At 41.0% G+C, this 24,062-nt stretch overlaps 1 protein-coding gene across 1 annotated transcript in view; it reads left to right on the forward strand.

Annotated features, from left to right (window-relative positions):
- Positions 1-16,485: 16,485 nt before the first annotated feature.
- Positions 16,486-24,062, forward strand: part of LOC146675664 (uncharacterized) — a 300,511-nt gene continuing 292,934 nt past the window's right edge. Inside the window, exon 1 of the mRNA XM_085401177.1 lies at positions 16,486-17,301. Coding sequence (XP_085257303.1) covers positions 16,486-17,301 — 816 coding nt within the window. The remainder of the gene's footprint in view (positions 17,302-24,062) is intronic.

Genomic DNA, 24,062 nt, shown 5'->3' on the forward strand with positions numbered 1-24,062 from the left:
GAGACAGAAAACCAAAACACCTCTCTTCCTAACCCTAATAATCTAATGTTGTTATCTACTGACCTTCTAGTGATTCAGAATTGGTCTAAAACATTCAGAATGTCCCAGGGACTTATTCTAATCATATCCTATGTGTGTGTAAGCGTGTTTGCATTTAGCCCTCTGCACTCAAGGCATTTCCTACACTTTATCAGTCCGGACCATCACGCCGAAGGAAGATTATGACCTTCAAAAGGCCGAGTGCCAACTCATCATAAGCACATTTGCAAGGTGTGTCTGAAACTTATTGAAACCACTCTTTTTAACAAAAGATAAACAAATTAACAAATCTTCTAAACGCTATTCAGTTCATTTCAATGATTGATGCTTACACATGGAAATAATGATTTATGCTTCTCACTGATTCTCTACAAAAGACCGGAAACTTCTCGGGCCGCTATTAGCTTAAGCTTTACCATTCCTAAGTTATTAAAGACACAAATGAAGTTATAAAAATGTTCAAATAATCCTTGTTTGATGTTAAAACTCAACTTCCCCCCCCCTTTTTTGACACATTCCAATGTGTCAAATCAACGGAGCTAGAACATTCAAAGAAAAGGTTAGGCAGCTACAAGGTTTCCCAGATTGTTAAGTTGATCTGCGTATGATGCTCTGACTCAAGTATATAATCTTAAATGAATGTCATTTAATTAACTGCCACTATTTAAAACTTAGCTTAAAGACATAATTGAATAAAAATCACAAAGAATAACATGATATCAATGTTATGTAAGCGCGTGCGGCCCTCTATGCTCGAAGTCACTCCACACCATAGATCAGCCAAACATCGCGTTGACTGTAGCTTTTAACCCTTATTAACTTGAGCACAACTCTATAATGAGCAACAAACTGCAATATGTCTGAAAATGATCATGGTTACACCTGCAATAGAAGATCGTATGATTATCCTGACACCTGTAAATAGAAAATTAACCTGCGGTTATAACAATCACTGGAACACAAATGTTAGTACAATGTCAAAAACTTCAATAAATGTTTAATGCAATGCTAGTTATATGATTCTGATGCAATAATAAAGCTGATGCCAAAATAAGAGTAAAACACCCCCTTTTATCCCGTTTCACTTGACACATAAACGTTTATAAATGCCTCTTTTAAATCTTATTTCCCCCTGATCTCCCCTTACTGACCACAGCAGGGGAAACTCCGCTATGAGTCAACCATGAATGCAGCTCATCTGATTCATCACTGAGCTCCACCGTCACTGGCGTCTGACAGGGTGGCGCTGCATACTCTTCCTTTAATGTCACTATTTTCAACCTGTTGATTAGAGTGCTTAAACCTGAAGTCGACTACGTCCACAACAAGTCAATACAGCTGTAAATGTGGCCAATTATCAATCTATTACCAATCAATAACAACAGATAAATTTTATTTTATGCATGCTTTCAGTCAACCACTCACCCAGAGGCTCTCCAATCCCAGAAAATTCCTTCTCCTCAGTCAATGAGTCTGTCCTCCTTCCATGGCCTGGTAACTGGTCCATCCAGAGCCATATGATCTCAAAATATACATACAACAAGCCAAACCACACCTTGGTCACACCAACCCTTTTCCGCCCTGAAGATGTTCAACGCCATCTTAGTCTGGACTGTCAAAGGTGACTTTAACGCTGGCTGTTCCGACAATCCATTTTATAACATTTCCTGGTCAGATTCGCCAATCTCTGCACCAGGGTTTTAAACGTTTTGCCATCTTCATTAGTTTTTATTTTTATTTAGCTTCGACTCCAGATTTTCAATTTTTACCAGTTGTAATCAGTTTTTACCAATCAGTCGCTAGTTTAGTCTAGTTTTTATTTTCTGAACATCCTTAATTTCAGTTTAGTTTTGATTAGTTTCAGTTATAGTTTTAGTTGTGTTTTGCAAAAATTAAGTGTCACCAAATCCCAGTTCCATCATATCAATCATGCTCTTCCGCTTATCCTTGGGTATTGAGACTATTAACTCTTGCAGCACCGGGTGTTCCTAATTTTGGTTCAAGTGAATTGATAAACTTTTTGAAGGCGATTGACTCACACAATTATTTAGATGTCCCAGTCCTGTTGTCTCGGGACGCATCACGCTGCCTTATCTGGGGTTAGCTGTTTTCTGGGGATGCTGGTTAAGTGGGGGAGCTCTTCAAGGAGGGGGGGGGGGGGGGGGGGGGGGGGGGGGTGTGCTCCCCCTGATGAGCTCTTCAAGGTAAGCTAGGTTAACCTTCTTGTGTGAGCTTTTCAAGTGCACTTCAAGGTTTGTGGGATTTTTAGTTTTATAAATGTCCCTCATAACCCCCTGATGACCCAGTAATTCATTTTTGCACACTGTAGTACACATTTAGTTTTTTTCTTGTAGCTCTCATACTCTACTTGCCACTCCTCTAAGTCCTGATGTTTCTTAGAGAGGACAACAGTACCTTTAAAATTATATCACATGTGTGGGGGTGTGGCCTTGCCAATTGTTTTCCCACCTTTTCAAAATGGCTGGCATGCCCACCAGCACATTTTAAGGAAGAAAGAAAGGTAAGCTTGATATTTACATTTAAAATGTTTTGTTAAACTCAGATTTTTATTAATTTTCAAAAAATAAACATCTAGTAAATAATTTGAGGGGTCTTTAAGAATTAGGCTTATTGAGTTTCACAGAGAACATGACTAATTTATTAATGTGTACTCTAGTGCACGTCGGGACTTTGTACTTATATTTATTTCACTTTTTCCTAGTAGACAACTCTTTGACAAAGGCAGAGAGAATTCTTAACAGAATAATTGAGCGAGATTCAAACAGAGATTTTTCAGAAGATGAGAGTCATGTGAGCCAGATAGGAGAGGGTGAGAACCCAGGAGGAGCCACACAAAGATTATCGAGATGCAGTGGCAGATGTGATAGAGAAAAACACAGGGCCACCTGAAATCTGTCGTCCTATCTGGTCCAAAACCAACATGTAGGAGAATCTGGAATTTTTGCTTTGAGTTAAAAATAAAATATGGGTAAAATGCAGGAATGATTTCCAGTATAGTAAAAAATAAGAGTCGCATTTATAGCTGAATCCATGACACCTGATTGTTTCTACACGATCACGTCTTTGCTGAAAGTTATCAATGATCTCAATGTGCAAAAAGAACTCCCAGTATCTGGAGTTCAAGCTCCTCTTGGCTGAGAAACCAGGGACAAACATGTGAACAAGACCTGAATAATACCAGTAATGAAGAGTTCTCTCCAAAAATCAAGAAAAGGAGGCCCCAATCAGATGAGAGTGTAGCAAAATATGGTTCCCTCCACTTGCCTGAGATCGTTAACAGTCCAAGGCATTTCAGTTGTAGAATGGTTGGGTGCAACAGTAAAACATATGTGAGATGTGGGAAGTGCCAAATGTTGCTTTGTGTCTCCAAATAAAAAAATCACAGTACTTCCTCAGATATCATAAATGAATTGATTTTTGTGAAATAGAAAGCCCAGTGCAATCACTTGTTCCTGAACCAATGGCTTACAGCTAGTGAAGTGTCAGTGACTTCTAAGTTGGTCCCTGATCTACATTTTTATTATTATATTGTTATATAAATAAGTTTTAATATCCTGCTTACAACAAATTCAGTGGAGCTTTTAATTTTCTTAAATAGCTCTTGAATTTTGTTAGTTTCACATTCGTGATCAATGAACTCCCCTTGTGCACTGTAGTGCACATGTTGTAAAATTTAAATAAAATTAGTTAAAAACAATTTTGTTTTTGTAATGTGTTTTTTTTACCGTCCCAACACTTGATTTATCTGAAAAAGAAAAAAAGAAAAAGAAAAAAGGAAAATGCTTTTCCTTTTTTTCTTTTTTCTTCCTCCCTGGGTCTCAGGAGGACATTGTGTCTATCTTACTTTTAAATTGCTGACTATTTCAAGAAAGCACCCAAAAGACGGGGACCAGTGTTTATCATTACATATCTCCATTTTGAGTGTGGCAAGTCTATCATTCCCCTGTTATTCATAGACCTCAGTGGAGGTGTTTGTTTTTTGTTTTTTTTACCTCTATAAAAGTTAATTGACTCTTTACAGTGACCTGCTATGGTTAATAATAACCTGCTCCGTCATGAGTGGAATCAAACCTTTTCTTCACTTTAGCATTTAACATTCCCAACCATATAATATGATACATTAATCGAACTACAGCTACTAAAAACACAATTTTCTTAATGCAAACATCAGTAACTAGAAATTAGCAACCAAAGGGTTCAGTCTGCAGTTCACACTCATGTGAAGCTACAGCCTCCCCCCTTAGTCTCTATCATCCTTCTGTTCTTGCAAAAACAAAACAAAGCAAGACAAAACATCCACCCTTCTTTTACAGGCTGGGTGAATTGTTGTGGACATTCACTAATCCTAAAGTCGGCACCGTTTTTGTCTCAATATCAAGTCAGTTAAACTTTTAGTCGTCAGTCCGTCACAGTCCAGTCACATGCATACATCCACACACATTCATACCAGATATTGCTGATAATGGAGTCTCACGCGCAACCTATTCGAGCCTCCATCACCAGCAAGATGACGTCATCATTTTGAAGGAAACAGTTCCTTGTTTTTGGACTGGATTGACTCGCTGCAATCCTTTTAGGCTCGGGACTTCTCATTCGATCAGTGTCCCATATAAGTGAATTTCTCCCAAGCTCATTATAATCATGGAGAAAAATACTTTGCGACTGTTTTCAGTAAGAATATTTTATAGCGCTTTAAAGTTCAATCTCTCAGGCCTGGATTAAAGAGCTGATTTGTTAAATCAGGAACTCACAAAATACCAAAATATCACCACCGGTGGATCATACAGTGGGGCAAAAAAGTATTTAGTCAGCCACCGATTGTGCAAGTTCCCCCACTTAAAATGATGACAGAGGTCAGTAATTTGCACCAGAGGTACACTTCAACTGTGAGAGACAGAATGTGAAAAAAAAATCCATGAATTCACATGGTAGGATTTGTAAAGAATTTATTCGTAAATCAGGGTGGAAAATAAGTATTTGGTCAATAACAAAAATACAACTCAATACTCACCAAATACCAAACAGGTAAGGTGTAATTGAGCCATAGTGCTTGGTCTCTTTGTCCGATGTAAATCAATTGCAGTTAGAGGCTACATTAATTTTCTTTCTGTAAGCACTTATTGAAATCATCTGAGCACATTACAAGTACATATTTGCTTACTCTGTATGCTCAAATGTGACCCGTTATGGCCACTAGAAAAAAAGAGGAGGCCCGAAAAACAGGTGGGGGTCCTCCACCACCACCACTCACAGAGCCTGGCCACTTGGCTTCCACATTTGTGATAATGTTGGCAGCATCACATATGATCTTCACAGTGCAGAGAACACAAATTAGCATCCATTACTATAATGAAATGATTTGTTAGTTTGAAATGCTACAGGGAACTATGTACCTGTACATTAATGCTGTGGAACGACTTCCTGTTCACATAGTCTCCTTCATTTACTGAAGGAGCAATGATTGGAATGTGAGTGCCATCTATACAGCCAATCACGCCTGGGAACCGTGAAAATAAATGTAAAATTTAAGTAGTAGTTCAAGTATCACCACATCATGAATTAAGTTTTGTTCATCCTGCTACCTGCAATTTTGTGGCATCCCTCTTTGATAAATCTTGTGGGTCTATGACCGGGGAACACCACAAACGAGTACAGGAGACGTTTCAGTGCAACTGTAACATTCCTGACTGCCCGACAGATGGTAGCCTTGGAAACGTGCTCAGCGTCACCAATATTATACAGAAAGCTCCCGTTTGCAAAAAACCGAAGTGCAATACAAATAATATGTACAGAACTGAGAGGATGTCCACGATGTGTCACATGAGCAATATTAGGCCTGAGGATGTTATTCAAATAACTTATAGATTGTGCTGAAAAACGGTAACGTTCACACAGGAAATCATCAGGAAATGATAAAATGTCCGAACGCGCTCTAATCACTCTCTCCCGGCGGAGAGCTCTGCGGAGAATTTGGGCTTCAACATCTACTGGCTCTTCAAGGAAGGAGCACGCCATGTCTGACACTTCCTACAGTCAGGTTTCCGACACAGAGGCGGAGAACGTCATGGTTAGTTGAAGTAAACCTGCTAGGGAGCAGGTTAGCTTCACGGAGTGTGTCGTCATAGTAACTCACTCAGGATTAATCTAAACTCGCTTTGTGAAACCGAAAACCCAGAGTTTTCGTTAACTCAGGGTATACTTACTCAGAGTTTGCACTAAACCGGCTTCCTGAAATAGGGCCCAGATCTAAATCCAATCAAGAATCTGTGGCAAAATCTGAAAACTGCTGTTCACAAACGCTGCCCATCTAATCTGACTGAGCTGGAGCTGTTTTGCAAAGAAGAATGGGCAAAGATTTCAGTCTGTAGATGTCCAAAGCTGGTAGAGACATAAGGCAAACCGGATTATAAGGAGCACTGTCGATTTCCAGAAAAATCAAAGGACTGATTTTTAGAGTGCCTTATTTTCCGAAAAGCACAGTAATAACATAATAACAACGGCCCGCTAGCATGCTCTTGGTTGCTGAGGGCTATGCTGTGGCTGAGCTGCAAGATTAACTCTGCAAAACCAACTTTCATCAAGTAACAGGGCTCTAGAGTGCAACCAATTTGGTCGCAAATGCGAATCCGTGTAAATGAGAGCAGGTACACTGATTCCACACAAAGACGTAAACACAGAACGGACCGACGCATCAGAATCAACTTTGTCTTTCTCGGCTTTCTCACCCGACGGCTCGTAGACGGACACGCTGTCGGAGCTTAGCGATCCTGATGCGTCCGGTCCGCGCTGCGATTACGTCTTCTTGCGCTGATTCTGAGCTGCAGGTTTTGTCTCTCCAACCAAAATTCACAGAGCCAGCAGCAAAAGAAGCAGCAAACTGCGCTTCACATTTGATCAATGTCATTAATTTTGCTGTTTTGCTTCCACGACTATTAAAATCACACTCCATGCACAGCTAGCTCTCTCTCTATCTGTCTCTGTACTTCAAGAACAGTTTCCCGTCTCCAATCTCTGTTTTCTGTATTATTCATGCGCTTATTACCCACCAGTCTACCGTTGTTTTTTCCCTGCTAATATTAGCATCACACGGCACAGCTTCTGTATCACGTGGTATAAGGCTCCGCCCTTGTCATTTGTTGAGCAGGAAGAGTGAGCACTTGGTTTCATGCAGAGTACGTCCCGGATCAAAATGCGGTACAATCGTCGTCGTCTTTTTCTTTCTTTTAAATCGTCATTTGGAAATGAGATCGCAAATAAGTTTGAATCGAGATCGCGATTTTCTAACGATTAATCGTGCAGCCCTAATCCTATTAGTCGACTAATCGCAAAAATAATCGGTGACTAGTCGACTATCAAAATAATCGTTTGTGGCAGCCCTAATGCACACAGGGAAAAGTTAGAGAGGAAAAGAGAGAGCAGGAAATTACTCTTACTCTTAGGACGTATATGGCCCAACAGGCCTCGCGATACAGATGAGCTACATCCTCCTGGAAAGCAGCTGCCAATACAGTCTCCCCCATCTGCTGCAAGGCAGATGCTTCAAAACAGAGTGAGAAGTAAAGAGAGAGGGAAGGAACTCAAACAAATTAACACTATATTTTATCTTTAATAATCATATATATTGCTTTACCAAAACAGCTTGTTTTTGTGTTTTTTAAACTACCATCTCTCTTAAACCAACTTGAATTGAACAGTGAGCACAGCCACTAAGTTCTATGTAACAAAAATACAGGGATGGGAGGGAGGGAGACGGTACCTGCACTGACGTTTAAAAAGAAGGAATAGGAGGAGGAGGGGTGGAGGTGGTGGAGCTCTCCGACAGGGGGAAAACTGAGATTTCAGTAAAGCTCAGTCCAAAGCACTTTCCTAATGATTTCCCTGTAACATTAGTCCTCGAGGTCCCCGTCACAGCAGACTACTGTGAGCGCCACCAGACAGTTAATGAGACAAAAACGAGACGCTCTTACAGCCAGGAGGATGCTTCCAGATGACGCTTGATTAATTTGATTGATTATCTGTGAATAAGTCTTGAGCCTCTCCTCAGTTCTTTATATTTTGCCTGTACTGAGCCAGATGTTCTTCTTCTTCCTTTCTTTAGACTTTCTGAAGGTCATTTAAAGTTTTTCTTTGGACATTAACTGCTTTTTCACCCATTTTCAGTCCAGTCTTTGTACCTGATCGCTTTCAGAGCGATATTTTTGTTTTTTGGGGGGGTTAAACCACTTAACCTAACTCAAGGGGACAAACCCGAGTTGTAAAATACAATACAAAACACACAACTTAGCAAAGAACCAATTTTAAATTTTATCTTTAGGGACTTTGTTACTAGCAACCTGCCACAGAAACACACTATTTAATTTCTTTGGATTGGGAAAGTAGAAGACAGAAAAAAAGGGGACAAGCTGAAAAATCTATCTACAGAGGAGGAACAGTACCTGAAAGTCATGTCAAAAAAAATTCAGCAAACACCTGACACAGGACCTGAAAGATGCACTTGGTCCTTCAGTTGATCCATCTAGTGTTCACCAAAGCCTCATCTCATGGTGTCAGTGAAGGGTGGCTGTCAAGAAGCCATTATTAAGGAAGGGAACAGGGAGAAAAGGCTGAGGGATGCCAAATTACACAAGAACTGGACTGAAAATCAGTAGCAGCAGGTCTGATGGAGTGATGAACCAAAATTTGACAGTTCTGGTTCAAATTGTGGTAATATGTCTACAACCACCTGTAAACTACTGTACAGCTCTGCCATAGTTTGGGTCTGCATTTCAGCCAGGGTGTTGGATTTCGTCAAAATTGATGGAATTATGAAAAGTACCACCAGACTTTGATGCACCATGCAATACCATCTGGAAAGCGTCTGATCGGCAGCAGCTTACTAAACACATCGAAACACCATCATTCATGGACTGACCTGAGCCGTGTGGGATCATCTCGGCAGAGAATGGAACAAAACGGCAGCTGATATCGAAAGAAGAGCTCTGAATGTCCTTAAAGAAGCTCGGAGAACTATTCCTGAAGACTACTTAAAGGAATTCCAAAGAAATGTGCCTAAGAGAGTTCAGGGCGTGCTGAAGATAAAGATGCTCAAGCTCATTACCTCATTATATCAACTCTGTTTTTGCCTTTTATATTGTATTTTCATGTAAACTTTTCAAATTTAAACTGTTGCACCCGTTTCCCATTACCCAGCAAGTTATATGTTAGAATTAAGGTGTGGCTCAAACTTTTGCACAGTCCTACATTTCCCATCTATAAAATGATTTGACACCTGATAAACCTTTAAAAGCACTGACCTGCCTCTCCAACTCTGTTTTAAACAACACGCACTTACCAGCAGTTGTGTTGCGTTTTCGTCAGGTTAGTGGCTCAGACCTAAAACAGCCCAACATTATCTCTAATTCAGGTCTGGACCCAAGCTGACCCATTAAAGTACGTGGTACTCCTTTTATTTGTACTTGTGTACTCAGGCATAAATTAGACTTTTCAGGTACAAACTAAATAACACAAAGAGGAGCTTATGAATAAGAATGAAACTGAGAGGCCCACTGCAAGAAGATACACACCCAAGTGCTGAGATTGTAAAGATGAAAAGTGAGCAGAGGAAAACGAGCGTTTCAGGACAACCAGGCGGTTTCCTCTTCTTCCCATCTGGCAGCCTCACAGCGGGGAGTTATGAGGTAGCCCCAACCTACCTCACATCTCCCCGCTGTGCAAGAACGAGCTCAGCAACACAAGCATCCTTTCTCTTTCGCGAGTGCATACGTGCACATCTACAGTGCTGCATGCCAATGAACCCATTTTCTTGGAGCACCTACACAAGCTGCAATCTACAGATCGTGTTTCACAGCGCTACAGCGAGAGGCAAACACCTCCCTCTGTTTGTGCTTCATTCTCAGTGTTGGGACTAACGCGTTACAGTAACTACGTTATTATTGTGGTAACGAGCACGGTAACTAGTTATTATGCCAAAATCAGGAACACGTTAGTCGTTACTGGGATTTAGATAGGGTCGTTACTCGTTACTTCGTGTGGTGGCTATCGCGGAGCTTCCACAGATTCAGTAACATTAGCAAGTGGTGGAGGGCAGCAGGTGGATGAAGGAAAAGGGACGCAGAAGGAAAAGAGACCCGAGGCGGCCGCCGGTCCAAGTGTGACCTGAACTTCAGGTAAGAAGTTATGACCTGCAGTCTCTCTGGGTCAGATATGAACCAAGTTTAGGTGGAGTTTATTTTCGTTATTCTGACTTTTTCCGTACTGCGTGCTAGCTAGCATGACGGAGTTTCTATACAGCTGGGTGGTGCTATGAAGTTAATGATGTTGAACTTTATTTTGTTCATAAGTTATTAGAGTTGCCAACCGTCCCGTCTGGTATTCAGAGAAAATATTACGCGTTTCTTATTGAGGTGAAAAGGAACAGTTTGTCCCGTAATTCAGCTACAATGAAAAAGACACAAAGCTGGATTTATTCTGTGTCTTTACACTGTCATTCTCCCCCCTCTCTCTCCCGTTTCTACTTCAATCATGAAAACTGATCAATGATCAGCTGATCGGCTCTCTTGTTTGTTTATCGCTCACTTTGCCCCGAAAGAGGAAACCAGCGGATGTCGCGGTAAACAACAGCAGCATGTTTAAGCTTGATCAGCTGTTGTTAGAATTTATTTAATATTAATTTCTAGTATCAGCTGATGTTTGATGGAGCCACAGCTGTAAAGCTGCTGGTCATGATATCGGTTTGGTTATGTGGTGAGAGGGAAACATGAAGATGAAACCAGGAGACGTCCTTACTGGATCATCAGAGCTGAACAGGTGATGGAGAAACAGGTTTACCTTTTAGGTGACATGAATGAGTTGAAGGGAAGTTATGAACTGTTTCTGAGAGACAAATAACACCAGGATCCTTTTTTAGGTAGCTGACAGCTGGTAACTGTGCAGGTGCGGATCTAGCAAAGTGTTGCCAGGGGGGCATGTAGGGCATTAACAGGGAGAGGGGGGCACAAGGAAATACTTTTCTTTCTTATTCTCATTTAAAATGTCTAGCTTTTAAAAAATAATTATCTGAATCTTACAACAAACGATTGATAGATTGATGCATATATACCATCAAAACAGTGTACATCACTGTCACAACAGTGTTTGTTTTCATTCAAAGGCTTTAAGATTTTTCCTATAATGGTGGGCCGGTCTCTAGTTAAAATACCCGGGCCAATTTTTTGTCCCAGTCCAGCCCTGTATGCAGCTCATCTGCAGTCTGGTGTTACCTACATCTTCCTATTCAGAAGGCAGAATTTCTGAGTTCTGAGTACAATCGAAAGCACCACGACTGCAGTTTTTGTGTTGATGTAAAAGGCGCACATGACGCTGACGTAGGCTAGAATCATGGCAGCAGTCAACGACGGTCCAGACGTGGGATTTCTCTCGTGGAAATATGCACATTATCTTTTCCTTTCTATTGGTAGGTGGCACAGTGCACTGTGGCAAGTAAGCAAGCTAGAAGACTGGCAAAGTTATGGAAGAAACACATTAACAAGAGAATTCTGAGTAAAACCAAAGTTACTTTCCCTAGTAACTAGTTACTTTGAAAGTAACGAGTAACTTGAAGTAACTGAGTTACTTTTGAGAGAAGTAACTAGTAATGTAACTAAGTTACTATTTTAAAGTAACTTACTCAACACTGTTCATTCTAGCTTCGCCCTTCTCTTCCCAACCACACACACCAACACCTTCCTCTTGTGAATTTTATTTTAATCCTTAACATAAAGACAGCTATAAATTAGGATAATCAAACTTGATTTATTACCTCCTGCACCCCCCCCCCCCCCCCCCCCACTGTGTGTTCAACAGGAAGCTAAAGACTGGTGCTGTTAAAGTGTTCAAAAAACAGCAGGAGCTCGGTGTGAGGCCACAGTGGGCCAAAAAACACAAGATGACCTCCAGCAAGGACAAAATGTATCTGGACGTCTCTGTGAGCATCTGTCTCACTGTGTAAGTGTAGCACAGTGTCTGTGTGTGCATGGCTGGGCAAGAGAGACAGCACAACTGAAAGCCAGCACTCAGACGAGGACCCGGTGCATCGTCTGTCTCATCTCAGCCAGTTTACTTACAAACTCTTTAAGTTTGAATTTTAAAGCCGACAATGTGCACAGGGCAGTGATATTTAAAATGAAGGTAAACTATTCCAATCTCTGCAGCCCCAATTGTGTATCTCACACACACACACACAGTCCTGAATTCATTACTGAAGTCTCATCCAGACGTTCAATGTGCTCTGTAATTAAATTGAGACGTGGGGTCAAAATTCCCACCTAGATTGAGTGAGATGAAATAGAAATCGGCTCTCCTCTAACTGACTTTATAGAAATAATTACATAAGCTGCATTTATAACTGTTATTAAATAACAGCAGCACACGAGAACTGAAGTGTAATCCCAGCACATTTCGCTTCGCTTGCACTGATTCTTTAGAGATGACGACCGTGGTGGGTAATTAAGGGCAAACAATATACAAGTGGCGTGAAAAATGGAGGCTGCATTACCTTTCCAAAGCTTCCTTTCCCGATGGCCCGCAGTATCTGGAAGTGGTCAAAGTTTACTGTGGAGAAAATGAGAAGCAGTTAGTGAGAACGTGTCAGTTTGAGCTGAGCTATAAAACAGGGAACATGACATGTACAGCACTGTGCAAAAGTCTTGAGCCATCCCTCATTTGCTTCCAGGGATCCGGACTTCCCTGTAATCTTTAAAGTGGTATTAAGGAATAGCTCTCCAGGCTTTTTAAAGTGTTTCTGATTTTTAATCCAGGGCTTGTATTTGACCACTTTTTGTCTGTTAAGACCCTTCACACTAATCTCTGAAACATTCAAACATAAACAGACACCTAAGTCACGGAAAGGACCAGAAAACTTAACAAAGAACCAATTTTAAATTGTATCTGTACACATTTACTTGCAGCCTATTGCAAAAAAACAAAAGCCCACATCATTTGTTCTCACTTCTTTAGTTGAAGAATGCAGTTAATAACACCGTTAACACAGACTGACCTGGCAAAACACGAAAAAATAAGGGGGTGGTTCAAGACTTTTGCTCGGTACTGTATGAGAAATGGAAATGTGCACTTCACAATGTATCGCTGCACTTCGGCAGTACTGTGAAGATTAAATGTTTTTTCCTTCCCGATGCATGTGAAAGGTTAAGACTTACATCTCCAAATGTACTGGAACTGATTTGAACCAGAGGACTCAGCCACACTGTTACTATGTACTGCATAAACACGTTTACCGATGAAGGTAAATCAGACGCTGTCCTGACTGTGTGGCTAAATTTTGTGCTGAAAGCATCAAATCAATTGAATATGATTAACTTGCTATGAGAGGTTTTTACTCCAAGTGTGACTTTTTCTGGCTTCATACACCTTTCAGGGTCAAATTCAAGCACTTTGTGAGCACGTTTAATGTCCATTTTCAACATTTTCCAGCATATTACCATAAAAAGGATGCATATTTCACTTCGCATCACCTGAGTAAGACCACGTGAAAGGCCAAATTAATAATAAGTCTTCTCATCAGATATTGATGCTTCTTTCTTATGTGACACAAAAAACAGGAGGAGACAGATCTTTGCTTGTGTTGTTTTTTAAGTTCATTCATTCAAAACTAACTGTAAGACGCTTAACTACATTGCAGTCTGTGTTATTGTTGTAGACCTAATTATCACCTTTAAAGTGTTTGTGCTAATAACATCATGTAGAGTAAGACAGGCATAGAGAACAGCACTGACTGGGAGAGGCTTTGAACAGATGACATACTCAGATCAACTCAACACTTTAGACTTTAAAAATGCACAAGCGTCTTTCAAAAACCCATTTATTTAATCTATCATCATTGATATTATTATGTACAGTTATAATGTACTGTTCATCTCCCTTAAATAAACAGGCAGCCTTAAAGTGTGAAATAGTCACTTGTCTACTGTCTCAGTGGCTGATAGTGCCCCACAGGCCTCAATGTCAGCTTGAAGCCATTATGTTTCAATTGTTTAATGAGAAACAGATTTTGAATGAAAGCGAGGAAACTTCGGTAGCACAAAAAAGTGCCTATTCTTTGTTCCCATATGGTTCAGTCATATTACCGTCATTTCCCCCTAAGCTGTTCCCAAAGACACCAGGTTAATACTTGAAAAGGCTGCAGCGATACACAAAAATATCATCAATATTCTGTTTACTTGGTGACAACGTCGCTTTTAGCCTTCAATCAGAAAGCCTGACGTTGGCTAGTTAAGCATCGGGCTAACGTTTAACGCTTTCACTTGAGGGAAGTAACTCGTATTACTGCTACTGCTGTGTAATCTTGGTTCAATTCACAGCATATTCTACAAGTTACCCTGCAATAACTAACTGTTAGAATAGCGCCACCGTATTGTATCGCACTGAGTGCACTTCAAGCCTTTATCCCGCGAGTTTGCTAGCTAGCAAAATAATAATACCAATTTGAAACAAATAACATGTGTAACGTACACACTCCAGAAAATTATTTACTAGTACTTACGCAAACTCCCCCGTTGTGAAAACGTACAAATCCTTCTTGTATTTTTCGTTTTCCAGCAAACACTCATTAAAACGGCCTCCAGGCACATTAGCGCACTCACCCCCGACTGATCAGGGAGGGGGTGAGGGGTCACACACTGAAACAGACTAACGTGCAGAGGTACAGCCCAGGCAGAGAAATGTTGCTTTTAGACTTTGCGACTCGTTTTATTTCTCTATCTGATAAGAAAACTATTCAATCAGATAGTTATTTGTGGTGAATGAAATACGGTTACAGTTTCAAGAAGTTTTAAGCACCAAATCCGAAATCCAAGCACTGCAATATTAAAATCCAATTCAATTTCTTGTTTGCTCCGAAATCTACGACATGACTATATACAGAAAAGCTTGACATGGTATGCAAAAAAACCCCCGAAGACAATACAAATACAAATACATGAACAAAAAAGGTTTTAACTGTCAGTTATGTCATTTTAACATTTTCCAAAACTAACATTTTCTTTGATTGACTGATATTAAATTGATTAGGGTCAAGTTTAGTGTGAACAATATTACACAAACGAGCACGTGTGTGCGCATGCGCACATATTAGAATCCCTTCGATCGCTTCTCATATGTGCGCATGCGCACATATTAGAATCCCTTCGATCGCTTCTCATATGTGCGCATGCGCACATATTAGAATCCCTTCGATCGCTTGTGACGCGGTAACTTTGCTTTGATCCTTTCTGACGTCATAACTTTGCTTTGATCCCAAAACCCATAAATAGGAGCGCTCACCTGTTACTTTATGCTTAACGGACGTTGACCTGCAGCAACTGAAACCCTTTTGAGAAGTTTTGAGAGCAATTTACGAGAGAAACCAAAGCAAGTTCAGTTTTGTTTCTCACCAATCCACAGCGCAAACAGACACATTACACCATGTCAGCCAACCCATCCTTCGGCTCAGATGAGCTTGGAATATCTAAAGGGACCATTTTGGGAGATCACCACATGGTGGAGGCTTTCCTTGGAGAAGGAAGCTTTGGTGTTGTAACGAAATGTCGCGATACAAAAAACAACAAAACGGTTGCTATTAAAGTCAACAAGAGCGACCCTGAAATTCTGCTCCAGGCAAAACTGGAAATTTTCATCCTGGAGCAGCTACGACGCTTGGATCCAGACAGGTGCAACATTGTCGAATGGAACGGCTATTTCCTCGATGGAGAGCGCATTTGCTTGAATTTCGAACTCCTCGACCAAAGCCTGTCAGACTACATAGGGGACCGGAATAACCAAGGTCTCCCAATGAGAGAAATCAGGCCAATTTTGAATCAGCTCGCAAATGCTCTGTTCCACCTGGGTTCTGTGGGAATAGTGCATGCTGACCTCAAACCTGTCAACATCATGGTTGTGAACCGCAGTGAGTCTCAAGTCAGAGTCAAACTTATAGACTTTGGCATCGCATGTAACACCTCTGCAGTGATTCCTGGTGACTGTGTGGGGACAATTGGTTATTGTGCACCTGAGATTATGCTTGGCACTCCATATGATGAAGCAATTGACATGTGGTCTCTGGGGCTGGTAGCTGTGGAGCTTGCTACAGGGGTGCCTCTCTATCCTGGGGAAGACGATTATGACGTTTTGAAATTCATAATTGAAACTCAGGGTCAGCTACCAGATCATCTTCTAGAGTCTGGCTTGTACACTGACAGCTATTTCATCGAGGATAACCACAACGAACAGCGCTGGACATTTAAGACCCCAGAACAATTTCAATACGAGACAGATTATCGATCCAAGGAAACTCGATATATAAAACTTAAGTGTCTCGATGACCTCGAACAACTGCTGAAGGTTAGGCGAGGACTGGAAAATGGCCAATCATTATTTGTAAGGCTAATCAAAGAAATGTTGGCCTTGGATGCAAATCAGCGCATAACACCCTCGGAGGTTCTGAAGCATCCCTTTTTCGACCCTGGCCTCTCAAGGAGAACCCCCTGCACTGACATGAATAGTACAGGGGGAGAACTCCTTGTGCTCTCTCAGCAGCCTTCAAGCTGGAAAAGTCATGGATCGCAAAAATTCAGCTGCAGTTTCCAAAACTCAGTTGAATTTCCTCAAAAAAGAGACATCAACACCTCAGCCAACCCATCTGCCTCTGAAGATGATCTTCAAATAACGAAAGGGACCATTTTAGGAGATCACCACGTGGTAGAGGCCTTCCTTGGAGAAGGAGGCTTTGGTTTGGTAACCAGATGTCGCGATACAAAAAACAACAAAACGGTTGCTATTAAAGTCAACAAGAGCGACCCTGAAATTCTGCTCCAGGCAAAACTGGAAATTTTCATCCTGGAGCAGCTACGACGCTTGGATCCAGACAGGTGCAACATTGTCGAATGGAACGGCTATTTCCTCGATGGAGAGCGCATTTGCTTGAATTTCGAACTCCTCGACCAAAGCCTGTGGGACTACATTGGGGACCGGAATAACCAAGGTCTCCCAATGAGAGAACTCAGGCCAATTTTGCATCAGCTCGCAAATGCTCTGTTCCACCTGGGTTCTGTGGGAATAGTGCATGCTGACCTCAAACCTGGAAACATCATGGTTGTGAACCGCAGTGAGTCTCCCGTCAAAGTCAAACTCATAGACTTTGGCCTCGCATGTCCTGCTTCTGCAGTGATTCCTGGTGACTGTGTGGGGACAATTGGTTATTGTGCACCTGAGGTTATGCTTGGCATTCCATACGACAAAGCAATCGACATGTGGTCTCTGGGGCTGGTAGCTGTGGAGCTTGCGGGGCTCAATCTGGCAACCTTCCAATTACAGGATGAACTGCGAACTCTTGAGCCACGATTGCCCTATATACACATATACTTTACAGTACTAGTCAGTGCTTACATACTAGTTCTTTTCCCTACTTTTTCATGCTTACTGGTACAAATGCCTGTTACTAGAGTTAAATGCTATCAATGTATTCTCACAGTTATGGAACTGTACAAATGCATACAAAATAACGCTCACGTAAACATAACTGTGCACTAGTTTGCCCTTATTGCTGCAGTTTGTTTCAAGTTGTTCTCTCACACACACACACACACACACACACACACACACACACACACACACACACACACACACACACACTATGTAACGTTTCAGCAAGAAAATACCGCCCCTCCCCCCCACAGTGACACCACCACCACTAGTCTGCACAGCTGACATGAGGCAGCATGGATCCATCCTTTCATGCTATTTATGCCAAATTCTGACCCGACCATCTGCATGTCAGAGCAGAAATCAAGACTCATCAGACCAGGCAACATTTATCCAATCTTCTCATGTCAAATTTTGAGAACTGTAGCTTCAATTTCCTGTTCTTAGCTGACCAAAACGCTCTTCTGCATTCTTTGGTTGCAACAAATGGTTGTATGAGCTACGGTTGCCTTCCTATCAGACATTTTTCTCTGACCGTTGACATCAATAAGGCAGTTTTTCCAAGAGAACTGCCTTTCACTGGATATTTTCTCATTTTTGTCACCGAAAAGGGTGTCTGTGTTACTTCTTGTCTTATATATATTGTCTCTGTTTTCCTCTGTCCTTTGTCAGTGTCTGTTCACCTACCCCTGTGTCTCCATATTCCCAGTGTTCAAAGTTTCCGAGTGTTTTCCCAGTTTAGGTTTTCATGGTTGGTTCTGTTTGCTACTCAGCCAGAATAAACAGCTCGCTCTTTTTAAAAGTAGGCTCCAGAATGGATGATGGCATGTTCGCATGTCTTTATGCAACACTGAGTGTGCTGAACTAAAGGTAGGCCTAGTTTCATTTTCATGGTCATTATTATCATGACAATGATTACGCCTTATTCTGATTATTTCTCCCTTTTGGAGATGTAACATTTACATGAGGGGTGTAGGAACATTTCCCCCTAAATATTTTTAGATAAATTTTTGTTGAAGTCACTGTTTTTGTCGTATTGATGATGCAGCTAGAATAAGTGCTTTTAAATAAAAGAATAACCATTCAAAGTGCTCAGTGGTGAAACTGTAACTCTTTCAGAGTTTGACAGCTGGACAAGTGATGCCGTATTTAAAGAAACATGAGATGAGTGCAGCATATTATCTGAACAGAGATCATTCAATGAGCAAGAATAAACACTGAAAGAGAAACACTTCACTGTTGATTATCATATGAAGTCTAATAAAAGCTGTTAATCTGTTAATATCCTGCTAATCTGCATACAGCAAATACAGAACATGCGACTTTAAAGCATCCAGCAAAGTGATAACTGTCCTCTGCCCACTAAGTAGTGACTCTACAAAAGATTATTTTCAATATCATCTTTATATTATATTTAGTTATTCTCCAGCGCAACAATGTAAGGAGCTCTGTGATTGGTTAGGAAAGGACAGACTGGCCACCTCGATTTTTCTTCACTGCACATTGATCCATAGCTTTGCTCTGTAAAGGCTAACAAAGTGCTTTTGCTTTACAAAGACATTCAGCGTCGGTATTCACTCTTTTAAAATGCCACTGAACACTGGAGTGAAATGGAGCCCTGATCCTCAGAGTTTTATTGTTGCTAACATTTCTTATAGATAGCACAGATAGTGCCCCACTGCAGTAATCACTCATGTCTAGATATTCCTGTTAAAAAGGAGTTTTTCCTCCCCACTGTAACATGGCAAACATAGCAAACGGATAATCCAGCTGAAGCTTCAGACAGCCGTCAGACAGTGAAACACTGCCATCTGCTGGACGCGAATAACAAAGACGCTGCTTTGACGGGTGAGGGAGTTTCAACAAGTCTGCAACGACTCAAGCATCAAACTACAGAACTATTCTAGCGGACATGGTGCTCTAATGACTGCTTCATTAACGCAGGTCAGAAAGGATCAAACATATCAATAAATCATAAAACACAAAACGTCTCTTATTGCCCAGGGCTCAGGAAGTGAGTGTGTTCCTTATAGCCCAACACGTTCTCACTCCCAACTCGTCAAACGTGTGACGCATGGTCAGGCTCCCTCTGCTTCACTTATGGACCATATGGACCACCAGGTAAGACCATTTAAACGGACAGCATTTATAGAATGACTATTAAAAGTCTGCGAGTGTCAGTAATGTTAATGTGGTTATGTTAGTAATACACCGAGTGCTAATATAACAGCTTTAAGATGCATTTGTAGATGTTATTACGTGTTTTACCGTCTTTATGGTGCTAGCTTAAAGTTACGGTGTAAACGTTAGCTTATATTGGAGGAAAGCTGTTACTGTTTAAACGATGTTAGCACAGAAATATTAGCTTCTGTCATGACTGATGAAGTTACTAGTTAATAAAGTTTCCAGTAAAGTGTTTAATCGCAGCCACAGACTGACAGCAAATATCTCGATTAGCTTCAGTGCATCTGTAATAAATATGTGCAAGTTTCAGTGCTTCGTTTAAACTGTATGATACTTATACTGACCCAGGGTCAGTGTAAAATACAATCCTAGCTGTGTGAACAAAGCCTGGCTGCTTTAATCCTGCATGACAAACCTCAGGATGCAGGTTATTATTACTCTTTCCTGCTGGCACACCTGTCACACCTGAGAGTCAGCTAGAAACTCACAGTGACGTGGACATCATGCAAAGACTGCCAGACTCTGTAATACTGCAAATGATCAGTGACTCAGGTTATCACTAAACTTTAAACGGCACCTCTGTGTCTCTGTGTGCTGAACATCTAGGATTGAGTCAGGCTGCATTGACTGTGGGACTTTAATGTGTTAAAAGCAGGTTGAAGACGGCTCAGAAACATTTGAAGATTAAAATTTAGCATTATGGCTGCTGGTGGTTTGTAAAGCCTCTACTCAGCTGTATTTTTGTTACTAATTTATGTTTGTTGTTGTTTAACACAGATTTCAGAAGAGCAAATATGCTTAATAGTTTAACTAGATTTCATTTGTCAGTGTGGGACTGCTGAGTCACCTGAAGAACTCATTTCATTCATTCTCCACATGATGTTCATTTACAGAAATGTTTCACAGGAACTGATTTCTCCCAAAGGGTGAACTAGTGTGTTTCCATAGATTACCTCTGTATGAATGTACTTCTTAAATGAAGGCAAGTGTTTGTCCTTTTTTGTTCCTCAGGTACAGTACGTGATATCAAGGGCAGGCGGTCATCACTGGGGGTAGACAAGAAGCAGACGTACTTCCAAGAGGGAGCTGCAGTGAGGTCAGAGGTCAGAATCTGAAACAGCTCAGGTTTATATTTTAGAGGTTATAAAAAATCAAAATGTATTATTTAAAGAAACCTTTAAATAATAGTCATAATTATGATTATTATAAGAAATATCAAACATTTAAGTGGATTTTCTGTTACACATATCGTGTTAGCCCTGCAATAAACTGGCAGCCTGTCTTTGTCCTGTATCAGCTGGGATAGGCTTCATCCTCCTGCAACCCTGAATTGGATACATTGTATTCCAATTATGTAATCTGATCATTTACAAACTCAAGGTATCTAATCAAAATGTAAGTGATGCCGCCCTTGACAGACAGGGAGATTTTATTCCTCAAAGACCATCATCCAGTCGAAGTACTAGTTGCCACGTGGTCAGTGTTCTCACAACCATTGATTTTATCTCACAACTTGTTTTCACCAAAGAATTTCAGTAAGTAAATATTCTTCAATCTCTTTTTCCCCCCAGTGTCTGCAGATCAGCATCAGTGTCCACGTGAAGAACCTAGTTATGTTGCCAGTGTCAACCCAACAAAAGGTACTTTACCTTCTTGTATATATTGTGATTCCTTTACTTTTATATTTGTTGTTATAGTTGAGTTAGGCAGGGCTTTTGTGCAGTCCTAAGAAACATACTGCCTAGAGTGTTTTTCACTTTGTGGAAGAGTTTCTTTATTTTTTTTCTGTTAGTGTGTGGAACTGAGGTGCTTCGTCAGGAGCTCCTTCAGTTGTTGGAGGATGGAGAAGAGGACGCAGCCATGACTTGTGAGACGTTGTCTGAGTCAGCTGCTACTCACTGGGCGATCAGAAACATGGTGTCCTTGCTAAAGTGGAAAGAGGCCAGGCCTTGTCTTATAGACAATATGTTAGCTACTCTGGATCCACAGTCACACCGTGTGTGTCAGTGTGGCAAACAAGTAGTTGTGAGGTGTCTGGACTGCCTGCCTCTTCCATTCCTTTGTGCTGACTGTGATATTGCAGTTCACACACGCTTTGTCCTGCACAGCAGAGAGGCAGTAACAGGAGGGTTTTTGCAGCCTTCATCAGAGTTTCACAATCCAATATGTACGGTTTTTAAGTCTTATGCATTTATTGCTATGTACTATGAGTGTGTGCTGTTATTGTATATTTATTGTGTATCATTTAATTTCCAATTCTTTTTATATATATTGTGTGTTTTTAATGTTAGTTCGGCTGTTGCCTGTGCAAAGACCAGACTGTGTGTGACTGCCCAGCAGGTAACGTTGAGGTTTCACCCGGTGCAATTGTGGCTCTTGTAACCATAAATGGTAAGTTGCTCTTTTGTCACACAGTACATACACAATAGATGTGTTTGCAGGTTTTATTGCAAATTGTACATTGCTACATTGTTTTGAATTACCCTCGGCCCGCAGTATATGTGGGCACCTGTCAAAGGTCATTTGGATTTACCAGACCGCTTTGAAAACAACATGGGAAAAAATGAATGTCTTTGTTGAGCCATGACTGGATTTCTCCTTATCCTTCCTAAAGGCCGTTATAACCTTGCACTGCCAGTGGTGAGCTGCACCAGCTGTGGCCTAATGTGGTCCCCCTCAGTTAAGGACTTCCAGGGTGGTGGATATTGGCCTGGCACCTTAAATTTCTGCACCCTGTTTTCAATGGATGTCTTTCAGTCTTTCTATGACATTAAGAAGCTGCAGCAGGGATGTCACTTAAGGCCTTTGTCAAAGTGCTGGATGAACGAACAGCCCATTTTGGAAGGGTGAGTTTCTAAATTTGTCAAGTTTAAGGAAATTGTGCAAATCAATGTTTATGATGACTGTCCGTGAATATTCTGTTGTTTGTCCTCTACTTAAAAGACTGGCCGAATATCAGCTGATGCCTTCAGCAAAAGTTTCTTGGAGTGGAGTGCTGTAAAGTTTGAGGTGGACAGGATGTGCAAGGAGCCATGCTTTAGCTGCCCTGCCTGCACTCCAGACATGCTCGCCGTCTCAGTTGATGGAAACTGCAAGCTTTATCGCTTTCAATCAAATGCAAGGTACGTTATGCATTGTGTACATAAATCAAATATGGATTTGTACAAAAATTGTATTTTGATGTTTCTTTTCAAACAACTGTCACCGTGTTCGTTCAGCACTTCAGAGCAGGGGAACTTTGAAGGTGTCTTCATTGAGAAAGATGAGGAAGTTGCTGAGTTTGTGAAATACATCCAGAGACACACAAATGATGTAAGATACACATATATATCAGTGCTGTCAGCGTTAATCTTGTTAAAATGACGTTAACGCCATAACCATATACTCATACGTGTGTGTGTGTGGATACATATTTGGATGGGTGGATATTTATTTTGTTTTTCTCTTGGTGTTGTCGTAATACTATTTACTTGACTTTATCTTAATGTGTACTTCATTTTGAGTAGCTCACACTTGGATGTGCGAGGTATACTGCAGCTTGTAGGCTTGGATACGTTTAAGACATTTTGTTATAAGGTTGAATGAATTCAGCAGTCATGTATTGTGACCTCCTTTCTATAGATCAAATGGGGAGGTGCGTTTCAGGATGGGGACGGTTCTACAGTTGGAGAAGAGGTGGAGCAAGTAAACAGTTTCCTGTCTAGGGCGGCCATCACAACGAAGTACATGTCTAAAGCAGGTGTGTGTCTGTGTGTGAGATTCCACTCAGTCTCCTGCTCATTCATTCTTATTTGTATACTAACTGAAATGCAGGGCGAACAGACATGCTGAGCCTCCTGGCTTTGGGCTGGAACAAAAGGAAAGTGGAACAACTGGGCCGCACTTTGAGCCAGAGATATCTAAAGGTCATTTTTTCAACACCCATTTTAATGTGTGTGGTAATGGGGGGAAACACCAGTACTCTAAAAATGTCCATATGAATGACATTTATTAATGTATTCTTAGATCATAAGGATCTTTAGAGAACAAGTGGAGAGCCTGAATGCGAGCAGAAATGAGCTGGGTGTGGATGACGACACACTGCAGCAGTGGGCTGAAGGTGAGTCTCAATATAATGCACTCGTGTATAACAACAGGACCCACCATGGCCTCATTAAAGAACTTAGAGTTAAGATCTTTCTGACAGTGTCAACAAACAATGAAAAATAAGCTTGTAAAAGCAGAATTGATGGCAGAGTTGTTGCGTTTGATCAAATTGGATTGGACCTGGGTTGAAGTGATGTCGTACTAGTTGGTTTTATAAAGCTGAACACCAACATACTTGTTATCTCATGATAATGCAGCACATGAAGGCTCCAGATGTCTTA

The sequence above is a fragment of the Rhamphochromis longiceps genome, linkage group LG3, assembly GCF_057381845.1.
Source record: "Rhamphochromis longiceps isolate RC_006_pf linkage group LG3, R_longiceps_female_GT1.1, whole genome shotgun sequence".
NCBI lineage: Eukaryota > Metazoa > Chordata > Actinopteri > Cichliformes > Cichlidae > Rhamphochromis > Rhamphochromis longiceps.